This window comes from Scardinius erythrophthalmus (assembly GCF_964197995.2).
Source record: "Scardinius erythrophthalmus genome assembly, chromosome: 1".
NCBI lineage: Eukaryota > Metazoa > Chordata > Actinopteri > Cypriniformes > Leuciscidae > Scardinius > Scardinius erythrophthalmus.
Window position 1 is genome coordinate 52,587,852 of NC_138221.1, and position 18,887 is coordinate 52,606,738.

General features: G+C 37.4%; 1 protein-coding gene across 3 annotated transcripts; it reads left to right on the plus strand.

Annotated features, from left to right (window-relative positions):
• The first annotated feature begins 6,941 nt into the window (after window positions 1-6,941).
• cdc27 (cell division cycle 27) lies at window positions 6,942-18,850 on the plus strand. Of its 3 annotated transcripts, none has more exons than XM_081379027.1 (20): window positions 6,942-6,976; window positions 8,011-8,278; window positions 9,409-9,484; window positions 9,774-9,921; window positions 11,697-11,822; window positions 13,547-13,644; window positions 13,767-13,939; window positions 14,105-14,316; window positions 14,504-14,615; window positions 14,969-15,084; window positions 15,164-15,263; window positions 15,373-15,577; window positions 15,726-15,898; window positions 16,040-16,192; window positions 16,282-16,490; window positions 16,612-16,729; window positions 16,909-17,037; window positions 17,117-17,191; window positions 17,298-17,463; window positions 17,535-18,850. In XM_081379027.1, exons 2-20 carry the CDS (start codon window positions 8,252-8,254, stop codon window positions 17,621-17,623), a joined length of 2,505 nt encoding a protein of 834 aa, XP_081235153.1. In that variant the 5' UTR covers window positions 6,942-6,976; window positions 8,011-8,251; the 3' UTR covers window positions 17,624-18,850. The 3 variants fall into 3 exon arrangements, with proteins under 3 accessions (XP_081235153.1, XP_081235155.1, XP_081235154.1); XM_081379029.1 differs by having other exon boundaries at window positions 17,538-18,850; XM_081379028.1 differs by lacking the exon at window positions 6,942-6,976 and having other exon boundaries at window positions 7,885-8,278.
• Window positions 18,851-18,887: the final 37 nt, after the last annotated feature.

The following is an 18,887-nucleotide window of genomic DNA, read 5'->3' on the forward strand; positions in this document are numbered from 1 at the left end:
CTTACAGTAAATTGTCTGAAAGAAGCGGAAAAAGTTAAGAGAGAGAAACAAGGAAAACAATTTAATAAAAGACAGAGCACATGATTTACCACAGTTGATTCCGCGGCAGTCTGTGTGGATCAGTGACACTAGAGAAAAAGGTGCTGTGATTATAACAGTGGAAACTCCAGGATCTTACTTTGTGGATTAACCGAAGGGCATTCTTCATTGTAACTGAAGTGTCTACACCAGTAGCACCGCCAGCAGAAACATCATATTTGTCCAAATATTTAGTGTACAGCAGATCAGAACTGCTCAGATTCGCAGGCTACACTGTTCGTAATCTTCACAACCATATTCCAACAGAGATACGACACTCAAATAAATCAATTGCAATGGCTTTGCAATCTCGCAGGGGATACGATACATACCACATGGCACAGAAAAAGTAAGAGGGGTAAGAAAGTGGGGCTACGAGCATGGGTAAAAGCTAACCCCTTCAAACCTGCTATCCCAAGCCTTTTTCTCTCCAACGTCCAGTCACTAAACAACAAGATGGGTGAGATAAGACTGCATATAACTTTGCAAAACTTGGACTGCTGTGCGATGGTAATATCAGAGATGTGGTTGGACGCTGTAGCAAGGTATGTTGTTCTGGGAAGAAGGAGGTGGGAATCGGAGGATATTTTATATACTTTAATTCATTCCAAAGTAAACAAACAATAAAACAAAAGTAAGAGAGACAGCCCCTCACGGACGACTGCCGCACACACATAAACATAACATAAATAGTCCAGGCCTGGTCCTCTCTTGTCCTTCACTGTCGTCGCTCCTCCTTTTATGCTTCGGAAGCTCCTCCGTGAGAGATAAGATCAATCATCACCTGCATCGTTCCATTCACTCACGGCTCTCGGCCCCACCCTGTTTGCCAAAGACATAAACACCCCAGACGGCGTGAACGAGCTAGCAGGCCTGCCGACTATAGAGCAGATCAGACTGCCGACTCTGGTAAGAGTAAGGCTGGAGGAGTTTGTATTTACATCAACAATAGTTGGTGGACACACATTAATCACCAAACATCGAGTATTTTATGCTGGATTGTAGACCTTTTAATCTGCCAAGGGAGTTCACATTAGTCGCCATATTGCTGTATTTTTCACTGCAAGCTAATACTAGGATAGCATCAGAGGACGCAAATATGCAGGACGCAATCAGTTGTCATCTGTCAGCACATCTGGGCAGTTTTGTTGTAGCAGCAGGGGATTTTAATCATGCTAATTTACGCTCAGTCATGCCCAAATTTAAAAAAAATGTAAACATCCCCACACGCGAGAAGAATACACTCGATCAAGTGTACGCCAATATCTCAGATCCTTACAAAGCTGCCCCATTGCCGCACCTTGGACTTTCTGATCATGTATCCTTGCTTCTCATACCTGCATACAAACCAGTGGTCTGCAGGCATAAATCAACATTAAAACATTTCAAGTATGGACAGAGGAAGCCACCTCAGGACTGCAAGACTGCTTTGATACCACCGACTGGAATATATTTGCAGAGGATCTAGACTAGAGGATCCATCTAGTGGGGTAGTCAGCAGTCCTCTCCTATTTAAACTTCTGTGCTGCAAGTGTGACAACAATAAAGACAGTTAAAGTGTATCCCAACCAGAAACCATGGCTAAATAATGATAACATAAGCTTCTCAGGGAATGGGACTCTGTGTTTAAATCCGCAGACTCGCGGACCGGAGACCGCAGACTCGCAGGCCTACAAGGAAGCACACGACAGGTTGAGGAGGGGCATCAGACAAGCTAAACACCGGTACATAGTAGTATAGTATAGTACAGTATAGTATTATTATTGTTAATTTAATGGACATTTTTTGAGGAGCTGTTTTTTTTTGTTTTGTTTTTTTGACAATGACAATAAAGATCAATCAAACAATCTCAATCAATCAATCAACATTCACAATAAGAGCCTCTTATTGGTTATTGAACCGCCAGTCCAACCAGCTGATTACTGACTTTGTCCTGCGGCACAGAGAGGTTGAATTATGCATGATGAAAGAGGATGCTGAGTAAGATGCTCTTGAAGCATTCTGGTAATTGGAGAACTTTATCAAGTGGAGCTTGTGCGTGTACATGGGTGTGAAAATACTCTTTTTTTCTTGTGTGTGTGTACTCAGAGTGTAACTGGGTCTCTGGGTCTCCACTTGGTCTCCCAAAACTACTGTTCTGCTCATAAGTTTACATTCCTTTTGCAGAATATGCAATACGTTAATAATATTAACAAAAGAAGAGGATGGGATCATATAGAAATAGCAAGTTATTTATATTTGAAGAGTTCAGATGCAAAAGCCTCTAAGTGCCATCTGAAATTTTCTTCTAGAATGCTCATTTTTAACAAGCTTGTATATTTAAGTTCAGTAATTTCACTTAAAGTTCAATGAAAATTAGCTATTAATTGCCATTTAAGTGAAATTACTTAACTTAAATATACAAGCTTGATAAAAATGATCATTCTAGAAGAAAATTTCAGATGGCACTTAGAGGTTTTTGCATCTGAACTCTTCATTTATACTTATATTTTAATTATATTTATATTTTGTACTATCCTCAATAAGCTGTTTCTGCTCAAGAGGCAACACAATGCATTAAGAGCCATGGATTATAAAATTTGGTTTAAAAATTTTTTATTTTAATTTTTTATTTATCACTGTCATTAGGAGCTACATTAGATATTTAAATGTTTCCCCAAAGACAAAATAAGTACAATTTCCCGATTATCCAATTAAAAAAAGTTTACACACACCTGCTCTTAATGCATATTCTGCAAGAGGCAAACTTATGAGGACAATTGTATAGGTAAACCGACAAACATTATCACATACACAATCTAAATGATCATTGACACAATTTGTGTTATAATTATTTTTTTACCCACAATTTGTCAAATATTAGCTATGCATTCTGGGATTAGCAGTTTATTAAAATGATGTATACTGATGTGGCATATGCTAAGCTCATGAGCAATATTAAAATCCACTCACTATCAACAGAAGCTATTGCAGATACACGTCACAGGGCAGCATGGAGCAAACCAGACGGCTTGGGCCTCGATCATAGAGGGCAGCTGAACGCGGAAGCCCGGCGTGGGAAGAAATGGACCTGCTGGTTTTATTATGCTCTGAAATAGCCCACACTCACAGCATATGGATTTGTGATTAGCATCTCTTTCCCATGAATGGATGACAAGCCCATAAAAAAACAAAGAGAGCAAAGTAAAACCATATTTACAGAATTTACCACATAACAGCTTATTGTACATTCGGTTGGGTGCTTTGTGAAAGTAACTGAGGTCTGCAGTATCTCAATATGATTATATCTGATGCCAAATGTGTCTTTTCTTAGTGCTGGTTTTCTTCGTTAACTGATTTTCTTTTGCTTGATGTCTTGGAGCATAAACAAATGCCAGTGGGACCAAATTCAGGCCATTATTCTCTACATCTAAAAAGGAAAATATCATCTGCAACATCTGATTTAAAAAAAAAGGCTTCTCATGGGGAAGCGCAAGTCGATGGTAATGCAACATCAAACATCTTTGAACAATAACAATGTTATGATTCTCTCAGTCCTTGCAGGTCCAAACAGAATCTGCTGACTTTTTGTACACTAATTTTGGAGCTCTGCAGAATGGATTTAAACCCGGTAAAATGTGTTTAATGGAGCTGAAAGTACTACAAACATGCTGGCAGCTGAAAGCGTTATCAAATTAGCCAAAATATCTAATAAATTAACAAAAAAAGATCAGAGGGATATGAGGCTTGCTCTTATATACGTAAGTCCACAACAAAATTGGCAGGTTAAATGACTTTGTGTCAGCAACTACAAATTTGCAAAAAAACCAAAAAAAAAAACCCTTTGTTGACTATCACAAGCATTTCCCTGTGAATCAGTGTCCTGTTTTTTAATTTTATTTTTACCTGACTTGGTTAGGAATCTCATATACCCTCATTGAACCACTGTCGTACCACCATATCATTGCAAATTTGGTTAAGAAAATGTAATTGGTTCGAAAAGAAAGCAGGTTCAAATAAAGAAAAATTTTCCTGATGAACTTATCCCAAACCGTAATGAAAATCCGTGAGCCATTCTCCCTCTCTCCCAAAAGTCAATGTGCCCTCAAGGCAGCTATTCTCAAGAACCATGTTTCAGACATAAAGCTGTAATCACTAACATGTGCCATTACACTAACAAGCAGAATTTCAAAATCAATGACTCATCAGACTGAGCTGAACATGGTCCTGCAGTGCCACCAAGTGAGAGTAATGGACCCTGAAGAACTGTCACTGTACAAGACCGGAGGAAACAAAGTCTGGATCATCATATTAATAAAAGCTATTTTATTATTTTATGATTACATATACTACAGTAGCTGTTTACAAGTTAGTTGTGTAAACGAAAAAAAGAAATACATTACAGATACAGATAGATACACTTTGAAGGCCAACTTCATTCTGAATCAGATATGGCACAGAATTGGTTCTGCCTCATGTTCACAGTGTGAATTACAGGACAGACTTACAAGTGTTGTGCTATATCTAAATGTTGTAAATGCAGCACCCAGCTGAACATACCACAGCTAAATTACTTATCGACCCAGTGTCACATCATCCCAGCTGAGCATGTCACATCATCAGTGCTGGTGTGCCCCAGGTTCGTATCCCAGTATCCTCAATCGCATGCTGGAGTTCATCCCAACTCCCAATCAATTAAGTGTGTCACTTACTATCTGAGGTTAGTAAATTTAGAGCACAGAATATGAGATACTCATTCAACCTAAGAGGAACTTTCATTAAGCTTTTATTAGTCCCAAGAGGATGTGTCAGCTCTAAAAAAAAAGCCTTGGAGTAGTGGAATTCATTAACAGACAGCAACATTTCAAGGAGATTTGCCAATATACAGTGTTTGTAATCAAATGCAATGAATTTTTAAGAATTCATACATACTGCCAAATGCAAAAATCTAAAATCTTTTTTTTTTTTTTTTTTTTTTTTTTTGTGCCACACCATCATGTGGTGTCAGGCAAACAAATAAAATAAAATGCATAAATAAATAAAACACTGCACATGCACAAACATAAATACAAAATATTTATCATGTTGTATTTAGGCTATAAGCCAATGTTTTAAGCGGAAGTGATATTGCAATTAGCTTTATGAGCACAGAAGTGTCAGTAGATGCAGAAGAGGAGATGCATTGTGAATAACACTAGTGCCATCTAATGGAGATCTGCATCCACTGTGAGGGCAAGTTTACACTACTCCAACAATTTATATAAACTATTCAGTGTTTTTAACCACACATTGTTTATTTTAGGTTTCAGATATTTCAATGAAGCACTAGGCTATATAAAAAATACATTTATAGTTAGTCTGATACAAATTCCATACACTGATGGAATCTGCAATAATAATGCACTTACACATATTTGACAATTGGAATATATAGGCTAGTTCATGATATAGGCCTAATTAACAAATGTGTGAATATTTTGAATAAAATAAAAATAAATGCGATAGGCAGACCCCAGTTTGAAAACCACTGATCTAAGTCAAACTCTCTACCGCCATGATCAGATTTAGACTTTTGTTTAGTTTATAACGTTCTTTTTAAATATTTTTTCATGGGTGATTAAACCAGATGTCAATTTCCAAGGTCATTAAATAGACTATAGACTAGGCTACTGTAGCCTATGTTTCACTACTCACCAACAAATCATCACAAATTCAATTTTTACTTTTTTCCCCACATGAACTTCAGACCAAGCCAAATAAAAAAGTAACCAAACTGAGTTTTGATTTTCATAATCGTTACTAACTCACAACAACCTGTAATTTGGTCATTGACGAATAAGGTTTTTAAAAGTGTAAAAAAATAGAATGGAGATATGACTATATTTGAAACCATTTTTTAGTTTACCTAGGTGTTTGTACAATCAATTAACGCTGTTTTTGTCATTTTTTACAGGATGGACAAAATTTGTCACCAAAAACGTCATTCGGTTTAACCATGAATATATCTAATTATTAATTTGCAGATAATTATTCATGAAAAAAACTGATTTGACATTGATGTTGAGGTAGTATATAGTGTGTATCACAGAATAAATATTAAATAAAATTATCACTGATCTCATAAATGTAATCATTTATTGGACTACTCTAAACACTCCAACATAAAGCAAAACATTGCACAGGGAAAGGAGAAAAGGGGAAATGTAAAAAAAAAAAAGAAGCCTTATCTGCTTTATATTTGTATTATTGTAATTCCTTTAGTTATTAAAAACAATATGATTCCGTTTAAATATTTACTATATCGGTTTTACCGAATGACCAAGGTCGGTTATACCGAATGACCATGTCTGCTGACCTGGTGACCATTCATATTCACATTATGAATATTTAAGACAATAAACAGACACAAATAGCTTCAAAAGCACATTTTATTGTTAATATAATAGGCTATAAATGTAAAAAGTAGTTCAAACATTAAAACATTTTGATATTGGAATGAACATATAACTCGTATCGCAAATTATATTAATTAAAACATTGAAGCATTTAATTGGTCTTGGAACAAGTGTTTAAATTGTTAAACGATGAGCTGCTAGGCTAAAAATTCATGAAAAATAACATCAAACATTAAGACATCTCATTGTTATTGGAACAAACATTACATACAACTCGTATTATTATTAAATTAATTATATAAAAAGTCCTTAAAACATTGAACCATTTAATGGAAGAATGAAGAATGAAGATATCCCTCTCTGTTTGGGTTGCTAGGGTGCTCTTAATGGTTGCTAGGGCGTTGCTAGGGCGTGGCTTGATAGCTTCACAATGATCCTGAGAGACTGATTGGTTGCCTGAGTAAAATTGATCCTTGCCCAGAAGTGAGCGGCTTTTTCCTTATTTGATAAAGGCATCTGCAAAGGTAAAATTCAGTCAAAAATATATAATAATATACTCTGCACATTTTCTATTAATAAAATGTTGTATTTATTTATTCCGACATACATTGCTGTCATTCGATACAACCAAGTCATTCGTTATAACCAAAATTTCGGTTTAACCGAATGACAAAATCTTCACTCGATGCTAACAGGCTGATATCTATAGCTGCCTTGTTAGTTAGCTAGCTAGCTACCAAAAGGACAATCAAACATTTTATATTTAGTAAAAGTTTTTAAAATATTACAACATTATCCATCTTTTATAGCGGTTGTACCGAATGACCTGATATTTGGGGACATGTGTTTGAGCAAGTGAAAACATGAATTTTTCTAATAGTTAAGAGAGAGTTAATTTGCTTCACAACCATGCAGTCCTTTGCAGGTGTCCGAATGAGTTTAATTGTCACATAATATTGACCACATGACTTGATCTAAAATGGAGCCCTTTATATTGGTTACTCTGAATGACATCAATGAAAATCATTTTTCTGGACATTCTTTCTCATAACAAAGCAACAACTTCTACACATAATTTTAATACCATTTTGCACTATGTTGATATATAATGTTATAAAATCATGGCAGAATAAAAAATAAATAAATTTATTAAATTTAAGATATTTTAATCACAAATGAAATTGCTGTATTGGCCTTCAGACGGTTAAACCGAATGACCTTTTGACACTTCAAAATCTTTAAAATACCTTTATATGTAGTAAAATATAATTAAAACCTTTTGGATTCAGTAAAAGAGATCAAGTTGTACTACCTTACGTACTTTGGATGTTATATATTTGTTTTTTTAATTATTATTAAGGCCTTTGGACAAAAAAATGACCTGTCACGTCATTGACCCGCTTAGTAAAAGCTATAGTGTGATTAATTTTTCAGGCTGGTCCAGGTCAGCTAAGCATCCAACGGTAAACAAACAGGAGATGTCATATTATACACTGTATATAATTTTATTTTTTTATGTCTTTTATTTTTTATGTCACTGCACCTGCTTCGCCCGAAGATCCCGAAAATTGGAGAATTCCTAATCGGCTATTTCCGACAGAATTCGACCCTTATCGTAAAGTGTGTATTTGAATCGGTTGTGTTCGGGCATTTCCGGATTCACGATAACGGTTGGAATGTTCAAATCTTCGATGCTAGTTTTGCTACTTCTGGCCTGGAGTGGATATTGAGCTAAGAAAGCGACTGAAGAAGGAGCGAAGAAACTAAAAAAAGGAGGTGAAGAGGAGCCTGGCTACGGAATGACGGTGTTGCAGGAACCTGTCCAGGTATTTGAATTAAATGTTAAAGCGCTCCGTTGCACTCCCAATTGCGGGAGAAGACTTTTATCCAGCCCGAGAGACCGGATGATTGTGCGCTGCTACACCGCGGCCTCAGTTAGCGGCTAATGCTAAGGGCCTCTGCCCTTTACCTCACACAAAACCTGCACTTAAACATACAATATATTGCTTTTATTTGTATTTACAATTGCCGTTTTAATAAAGGCAGTGCTTGTCAACTTGGGGCTTTTTTTTGTTTTGTTTGTTAGTAGTTTGCAGGCAAGCTAATGTGTTGTTTTGCAGGTTAGCCAGCTGCCTGATTTATTGTGTTTTTTATTATTGGGGTAGTGATGTTTCATTTTGACGCTTGTGTGAAAATATCTGCTGGGGTAAGGATAATTGTAAATTGTAGATTTGCATGTTTACAGAGATTGCTGAAGAGAATATAGGAAAAGTAACATTAACCAGTGCATTTGAAGTGATTTGATGATTAGCAATTCTGGAGTTGGTTAGTTGTTTGATATATGAGCTCCTTAGAAATAAAAACATAACATGTGATTGCCTTTTGAATATGTATTTTCATATTTATAAGTTATGCTGTTTTAATGGGCCAACATAAACGTTAAAGGTTGTGGGTTTTTTAAGTCTTCGTCAGATATTAGCTAGCCAACTGTTCATCGAGTACACTCTTAAACCTGTGTAATTTATGTTTGTCAGGCATCAATTCAAATGCATATACAATGTGTACACATTGGCTGTCTCAAATCAGAATGAGCTGCCTAACGTTACCTAGTCAGTATTTTGGATGCATCACATCTGTCAGTCAATATCAGCTGGCTTCCCTCCTTCTCTTCCAACCTTTGTGTATACTGAAACGTTCACCATTTCCTGAAACTGGGATTAAGACATGGTTTAATGACAGTAAATCATTTCATATACATTTGAAAATCTTTGCAGTCTCATTGTTTGTGTAGGAGTTAATTTCATCTGCAGTTTTGATGATCAGTTGTTTAGCCTACTTGCTGCCAGGTGTTAATAAAATCATTAACCTGCTATTGTTGACCATTTTTGTGATGCATCTTCCTTATTGCTAACTGTAAAAGGGATGAAGGTAACAGCAGCTCTGTTTTGATCCATAGGCTGCTGTATGGCATGCTCTGAACCACTACGCCTACCGAGATGCTGTATTCCTGGCAGAGAGGCTCTATGCTGAGGGTAATTGCACAAATCACGCTCAGTACAGACAGACAACATCCTCCATTTCCCCTCATCTTTCAGAGCTGAGCCGAGGCATTGCATTAAAACAACTTTGTGTGACTCAAAATGGAAGCTGACATTTTTATTCATTTTACCCTTCCAACATTAACTGTTTAAAATACCTTACACTGCTTGCATAATTTATGTCCATCATATTAAATCCAGACTGATTATATAATTTAGGACAAATCCTGTTCCCTTCTATCATTTGAGTTCTTCTGAATATTATTTTCTTTTTGCCTGTCAGTCCATTCAGAAGAGGCACTTTTCCTGCTGGCCACATGCTACTACCGTTCAGGGAAAGCGTACAAGGCCTACCACCTCCTGAAAGGACACAGCTGCACCACGCCACAATGCAAATATCTCCTTGCCAAGTGCTGTGTGGAACTGAGCAAGTATGGATGATTCCCCAGCTAATCATAACTCATGACTCATGATCATCATATCCCAGTGCCTATTTCAAATATCTCTGATATTCCTTATAAAATACTCAATACCTCACAATCATAGCCATATTCAAAAGCAACTGCTATATGCTACTAATATAATAATATTATGAGATAATATGCAGCAGCAAGTCTCTGCATTTATACTGCCTTTTGTTCTGTTTACTTTCACTTAAAAGGTTTGTTCACCCATGTAGTTCCAAACCTATGTCCAAAAGACATTCGTTCATCTTCGAAACACAAATGAAGACTTTTTAATGAAATCTGAGACCTTTCTGTACATCATTTGAAAGTATACGCAACTACCACTTTCAAGCCCCAGAAAGGTTGTAAAATATGAATCTCCAGTGCGCGTTCACGCAACAACGTTTGCTCTCGCGTCAACATAACACGCATGAATCATGGTGCTCTAGTCTAGTGAACATGCGTTGGAGATTAATATTTTGTAAATAAAGTGGTAATTTGTTTGTTTGTTTATTTTTGCACAAACAAAGCACTCATGTTCCTTCATAAAATTTATGTTAAACCACTGGAGTCACATGGAGTACTTTTTGATTTTCTTTACAACCTTTCTGGGGCTTGAAAGTGGTAGTTGCGTAGGCTGTCAGTGGAAGGACAGAAAGCTCCCAGATTTCATTTGATCTTCATTTGTGTTACAAAGATGACGAAAGTCTTATGGGTTTGGAACGACATGACGGTGAGTAAATAATGACAGAATTTTAATTTTTGGTTGAACTAACCCTTCGAGCCCTATTTTAACAATCTAAGTCAGCACACCCAGCGCATGGTCTAAAAGGGTTGTCCCTATTCTTTTAATGGGTAATGGCTGTGTTTTTGGCGTAACATGCAAAAAAAACAATCAGATTGTTATTTACCATTCCCTTTAAAAGCCAGTTGCGCTTGCGCCATGGCAGATTCGCTATTAACATGGCTGAATTTGCAGGCGGAAAGACTGAACGCGTCTCCATAGAGGAAATGGATCTGTTCGTGCGTGAGGTTAAAGCGCGGAAGCAGACCATCTATGGGACAAGCCGGATTCCACCATATCTTTATGAACACAATATTTGTAATATTTGGCTAGTTTGTGTGCTGCTGTGTGTGTAATAAGCAGAGTGTATGTGCGTTGTGGACTCGCCTATAGGCGCACATACTAACGCGCTCTTTAAATAACAAAAAAAAGATTGCGCCATTGACTTTAGACCAGGTTTCAGTTGGTCAATCGCACAGTCTATTTCAGTTGCCTCAAAATAGGAACACGCCAACAATGCGCCTGAACACACCTCTTTTCAGACCAGCACGCCCATGGGCGCAAATGCATTTGCTATTTAAACAACGTGGCGCAGGACGTGAAAATGATAACTGGGTCAGGCTGAAACTAGCAAAAATCACTTGCGTCGCTTCTGGCGCTCCATTGCGCTGGGTGTATAATAGGGCCCTTCAAGACAAAGTGACCATGTATACATTTGTACCTAACATTTTGAGCAAAACATGCATTGGCTGTGAAAGTCTAAGAGTTTTAAGTACTACCAATTACTGTAGAATGTCTGGTGTCTTTACTTTAATATTGAAGTAGAAGTACTTTTGACATCTGTACCTGAGGGCCATGTAATGAAATATAGGATGTTAATCATAAGAATGATTGGGACTGAAAGCTATAGATCTCATTAACGATGAATACTGTTTTGAATTGCAAGTTTTGAGTTAATTATATTTTTCTCTGTCAGGTTGGCAGAGGGAGAACAGATTCTGACCGGAGGAGTCCTTAACAAACAGAAGAGCCAAGACGACATCATTACTGAGTTTGGAGACTCCGCCTGCTTCACTCTGGCACTGCTGGGGCAAATCTACTGGTATGTTGAGATTGTTTGTCTGCTTACCTTGACCTACTGAAATCAGTGAACCTTAATGAAAATACAGAGATATCTTCTCTGCAGTTGTTCCTGGGAAAGAGACACTAGTGAGAGTCTTTGTTGTTTAACTTGTGGATACAGCTGACTGGATCCAAAGCTCTAATGGATTTAGAGACAGACAGGACTGTTTTGAGTATTTTGTTTTGCACTCATGGAGATTTTTTATTTATTTATTTTATTTAAATAAATATATGTTCGTGAAGAGCGGCTCTGTGATCAGTAGTAAATGCTGCTCCATCTCTAAAAGCACTGCAGGTTTGACAACATTTAATAACATGTTTTTACTCGCTTCATATCATCAGTCGATCTAATGGAATTATCACGGAATTAGGGAGACAATATATCATTTTATAGTATTCTATACAGTGATAAAGGTTATGTTGATTTGCATTGCATTACTTTATTAGTATGAAAATACCAGAGAAGGCTTTGAGAAAATAAGAAAGTGCTTCAATCTTCATTTAAATTCATCTACAGCGATAGCTGTATTAGCTGAATTGGGATTTCCTGGAATGTCATTGTAGTACTTCCACGAGGCATATTTGGAGTTTCTGCATGAGGGCGCCCTTTGGCGTCCAGTAAACAAACGCCTAGTAATGCTCACTCCATCCTATTTTGGGTTAAAAAATAGGAAAAATAATACTTCTCTCTAAAGAAATTGATATGATAATGCATATGTTTTTCTCCAGTGTACAGAAGTTTTTTTCCCCACACTGGTTGCATAAAAAGCTCATATTTCATATTAAAAACATGGACTCCGCTTTTGAATTTGCATACCTCCTGACAAAAATAATAAATCATTGTCACAGATTTTGAAAATTATAATATAATATTTGATAATAAATCCTAAAACCTTTCTAATGATTTATAGTCATAGACATGCAGGCATGTTAACAGGTAATCCTGCATTTTTTAAAATAATTTAGTAAAAATAATTTTTCTGTAAAATACAAATATTATTATTTTCTTAATATTAAATTTATTCTTAAATACTCTATTTTTAATTTTTTAAAAATGTAAATGTTATTGCAATAGTAATATTTCTTATTTTGTTTGTTTATTTAGAAATAATAATCATATTAATTATTATTACTAAATTTATATATATATATATATATATATATAATAAGCACAAGCACAACAAACCAGGTGTTCTTATATACCTATGTATTTCATTTGAAAAAAAGATGCGATTTAAATCGCAAATCTCAATTTTAACCAGAAAACAGAAAAAAGTACACCCTTTTGGGGATGTGTACTTCAATACACAACTAGGAAATGCACACAGCTAAATCTGTAATGTTTTAATTTTATCTGCAGTACACCTCTGTAGACGTCAAGTTATGCTGTTGTGCTCGCTGTGTGTTTGGGTCTTTCTGTGAGCGTCTCACAGAAGCTGTGGTTCTCGACAGCTATAATTGTGACATTTTCTTACAGCAAATAATCCATTATTTACATTGAATTAAAAAAAAACCCTGCTGTTTTCTTTGTCAAAGAAGATTATTATTGGATTGTAAAGTTTTGATTTTTGTTGTTGACATTTTCAGCCTATTGTGTATTTTGGCAGAAACCCAAAAATGGCATTTTATGAATTGAAACATTTTCAGTGGCTAAAATTTTGGTGATCATGCACAAAACGAATGCACATTTCTTTGTCCCTGCAGCAAAACAGATCGAATAGCAAAAGGAGCTGAATGTTACCAAAAGAGCATGACCGAGAACCCTTTCTTATGGTCTCCATTTGAGTCTCTATGTCAGATTGGTGAGTTTCTTTTCCGTTATTAATTAGGGTCATTATCCAACCTTATCCAAGCTACACACTTATAGGACTCCATGAGGAGATGTTAGATAATGTGATTTTAAACTGTGCCCTCTGTGCTACAGGGGAACGACCAGATCCAGAACAGATCTTCAGATTGACCTCCTTGCAGAATTTCAGTGGAGGCAGTGGAGGAGGCATCCCTCCTCCTCCCATCAGCCCTGCACACACACCTAGTAACAACATGGGACACAGACAAGTCGACACCGTCCTAATGGAGACCCCACAGGATACTTTGGTATGGCCTTCCTCTGGTTTGCCATGCATTTTATGTTTTATAAAGACAGATTTGTTTATGCATTTAAGAATAAGAGGGGCATGGGTTGACTATTATATTTAACGTTGTGAACTATGATTATCTTCTTCATCATATCTTGGCACTGTCTTTCTTCCCTCTCTAAAGGAGCTAAACCGGCTCAATCTAGAATCTTCTAATTCAAAGTACTCCCTGAATACGGACTCCTCTGTGTCCTACATCGACTCCTCCGTCATCTCGCCAGACTCCATTCCACTGGGCACCGGTGGCTCACTGTTATCCAAACAGGTGCAAAACAAACCCAAGAGTGGCCGCTGTTTGCTGGGGGGCACAGCCACACTCAGCCCCCTAACACCAAGGTAACGACCACTTTGAGAGACCCAAATTGAACATTAGGGCTGTTATGCCTCACACTTAACATACATAATTTCCAAGTACTTTTTCCAAGTTCTTCATTGATTCCGATTATGAATGTGATAAATTGGCAGAACTTTGATTATCTTATAATTTCATTCTAGTAATTGTTCTTTCTGTTTAAAACTGAAGTTTTGGCATTTTGCCTCTGGAGCCGAGCCCGGGAGACCCAACGTACCTGCAGAATTACGGTCACAGTGGAACTGGGATGGAACCACCTCCTCCGCCTGGCCCTCCAAAGAAGGTAATCTTCTTTGCTTATAGCAGCTTGCTGTTATAATATTGCCATGGGACTTTTTAAAGGGGCTTGGTTTTACACTTTTGAATGAATGCATTTTTTTTATTTTTTACATTTTATACCATTATCCAAGGTTTATTGCACTGGAAGAGAGTCATTTAGTTTGTACATTACTATTTTGCACCGTATTTATTTTTTTGCTGAATTGTTTTTCTGAATGACATGTATTATGTCATTATTCCAAAAGAGTGTGAAAAATCCTTCTGTGTCTCATTTATAATACAGACTATCAAAATAAACTCTTTAAAACATTTATGTAAAGCTTTGCAAAAAATAAATGATCCCCTCCCCCATTTCAGGCCGTCAGTAGAATCAGCCAAGTGGGGACGAAGTCAGTGTTTGCACAGAGTGGCAACAGCAGAGAGGTCATTCCAAACCCTTTCAACCAAACTCAGACCACTGCCCCACAGACCAGGTACATGTCACTACACATTTATACAGGCAACTAATAGCTATGATAATGGCTTCTGATGACATCTCTTTCTGGTTTGTAGTACTACCCCACAAGTGCTGAGCCCAACCATTGCTGCTCCCCCAAATGTGCAGCCACGGCGGAGCTCAAGACTCTTCACCAGTGCCAGCTCCACTGCCAAGGTACTGTCTTTTACGCATGCAAGTTTATGTATATACATTTGCAAAAAAAAAAAAAAAAAGGAGAGAGAGAAGGTTTTATTAACACTCTGTTAATGATGGAATTGAATAGGAGAATAGTAAGAAGCTGAAAATGAAGTTCCCCACCAAGATTCCTAACCGAAAGACCAAAACGAAAACGGGTAAGGGAGGAATCACCCCATCTAACCTGAATGAGAGCATTGAGATCCTCAAGCTGGATTCTTCCATATCAGAGGGCAAAGGCAACATCAGCTCACCACAGTTCCAAGCTTTTAATTTACAAAAGGCAGCTGCAGGTATCTGAGAATGCTCGTCTTTTTAAGATGTATTTGAAGACCTATAAACAAATCTATCCATTTATCTTTTTTTTATTGCTATTGCAAATAATTTCATTTCTGCAAAAGTGAAGCAGGTTCTTAATTTTTTCTCCTTTGTTCTATTCAGATGGGCTGATGATGTTGATGCGGGATATTGGGAGGGGCTATCTAGCTCTCTGCTCTTATAACTGCAGAGAGGCCATTAACATCTTAAGTCAGCTGCCTTCACACCACTACAACACAGGGTGGGTGCTGGGTCAGATCGGACGAGCCCACTTTGAACTGGCTGAATACATGCAGGTGAGTCAGGGCTGCTTAAATTAGATGACATCATTTATAATTGAAGGCATTCAAGAACTTATCAGTGGTAAAAATTATTTATTTCTAGTTATCCTTACAGAAAAGGTAACCAAGACTGAATTTTTCGGTCTGTTTAACCAGGCGGAGAGGATTTTCTCAGAAGTCCGTCGTATCGAGAGCTATCGAGTGGAAGGTATGGAGATCTATTCCACAACACTCTGGCATTTACAGAAGGATGTGGCGCTTTCTGCCCTCTCTAAAGATCTCACTGACATGGACAAAAACTCACCAGAGGTAAGTTTCTCGTTGCAATATAGCAAATGCACAGGGTTTGTTTGCAATGCTTTATCTCATGGTTTATTTTTTCTTCTCTCTGTGTACAGCCCTGGTGTGTAGCTGGTAACTGTTTCAGCTTACAGCGGGAGCATGACATTGCCATTAAGTTCTTCACACGGGCCATCCAGGTGGACCCCAGCTTTGCATATGCATACACACTATTAGGGCATGAACTAGTTCTCACAGAGGAGCTGGAGAAAGCCTTGGGCTGCTTCCGCAATGCTATACGCCTCAATAAACGTCACTACAATGCCTGGTATGGTTCTGACTCCTCTCTTTGACTTTGGAAACGAGAGACTACATTTGATAAAACCTAAAGTGCATAAAATGAAATAGTTGAATCTCACTAATTAATTTTATGTTGTCTGGTACTTAAGGTACGGCTTGGGAATGATTTACTACAAGCAGGAGAAGTTTAACCTAGCTGAGATTCATTTCAAGAAGGCTTTGAGCATCAATCCTCAGAGCTCTGTACTGCTCTGTCATATTGGAGTGGTGAGTAAATCTAATGCAGGGAAAATAGTGATTCAGCCTGAATTTGTGGATCACATCCTCTTATTTCTTAGGTAAACGACAGTGCAAGATTGTTACTTGGAATTTGAAATGTCAGACTAGCTCTATATGTACTTGATGCATTGCTACCTTTATATCCATTCTCATGTGCTCCAAATCAGGTTCAACATGCTTTGAAAAAATCAGACCATGCACTGGAGACCCTGAACAGAGCCATTAGCATCGACCCCAAGAACCCGCTATGCAAATTTCATAGGGCCTCTATTCTCTTTGCCAATGAAAAGTACAAGGTACTTCTCAACTTCTTACATCAGTCAGCCAAGATGATACACATTTTTAAATGTTAAGTAACTAATTCATTCTTCACAGGCGGCTCTGCAGGAGCTTGAAGAGCTAAAGCAAATAGTTCCCAAAGAGTCCCTTGTTTACTTCTTAATAGGAAAGGTACACCTAAAGCTCAGCTGCTTACTTGCATATATTTTACATTAGCTATATGCTGATATCATCATTTTAAAAACGTCCACTAAACAAATGTACATCATCTTTATAGGTCTATAAGAAGCTTGGCCAGACTCATCTGGCACTAATGAACTTCTCTTGGGCCATGGACTTAGACCCCAAAGGGGCCAATAATCAGATCAAAGAGGCCATAGATAAGCGATACCTCCCAGATGATGATGAACCTGTCACTCCTGATGACTATCCCTACTACTCAAGTAAGTATCCTACCCAGTGAGCCATTTAAGTGGTGCTGTGTGCTCTATCTAATGTTGTTGCTTGGTCTCAGCAGCGGAGGTGGAGGAGTCACAGGAGAGCAGTATGACGGACGCTGATGACACACAGCTCCACACCGCAGAGAGCGACGAGGTTCTGTAGCCCCTGGACACCGCTCTGGACTTTGAAAAAAAAAAAATGCCAATTTGGGGGCTACTCGAAGACTCCAGCTCTTAAAAAGGAGGAAGAAGAAAAAAAAGGAAAACAAACTGCTGCTAATAACAGTACCTCCTCATTTCTGTCATTTTATTTTCATCATTCGTTCTTGCCTTTTCCCACCCCCTCGTCATCATGCCTTAGAGGTCTCTCATCGGTCTGATCTTCTGGTCCTGTCTCATCCCTCATCGTCACTGGCATCGTCACCTTTATCGCAGACATGATCACTTGAAGAATTCAAGTTCTGTCTGAGCTCAAATTGCCCTTATTTGCCAATGACTCCACTGTCTTCTCAACAAGTTAATTCAAGTCAATTTAAGACTCAAAAAAGAGCCACAGACATTCATTGATGTTCCTGTCTTAATGCGTAGGCCTTTTATGTTATTTTATCGCCATTTACTCTGAATAAAGACCTGTGTAAGAGTTGGTAGTCCTTTGATTCCTCTCCCCTCCCTTTTTCTTCATGGAACGTGATTGCTGGGAGAAAAAAAAAGCACTTTCTCCCCACATCCAAATTAAAAAAAGTGTTTGGCTTAAGAGATTCAATGTAAACTGCATATCTTCTATCAGATTGCCATCTGTTTAGAAGAAATATCTTTTTGAAAGTTAACCATAGAAAGTACTAGTTCTGGATGATGCAGTTTTTTTTTTTTTTCACCAGATTTTAAAACCTGTGAGTGATACTCAAAAAGCACTTCTTATGTTTTAATTTATTTGTATTTTTTTTTTTCCAGAACAATTTGCCACTCTCACACTCATCTGTTTTACTCTAACAGTTATGAACCTTCAAAACATCTGCATCCATATTTTTGCCTAGCTGCAAGACATTGATTAGAGAATTGTTGCTTAAACGATAAGCATATGGGTGTGGTGGTTTCCTTGGCACACATTAGTCTTACTGTGTGTTTAGGGACCCATACCACAATGTCCAAATTTACAACACTATTGTATGGCACAGTGACCAGTGGTCAGACTTCTTGAGACAATTTTCTGAAATGTTGGTGCTGTTGAGGATAATACTGATGAACAGAAAATGTGCACAAAGTATCTTTCATGGATTTTATTTTACCAGAACATGTTTATTATTATACAATGTTTTTGATCTCTGCTAAATGCTTCTTATTGTACATTTTAAGGAATTAAAAGGTAATAGAATAAACAACTTTGACTGAACGTCCTGATGTGTTCATTGAAGAAAAATAGGAAAACC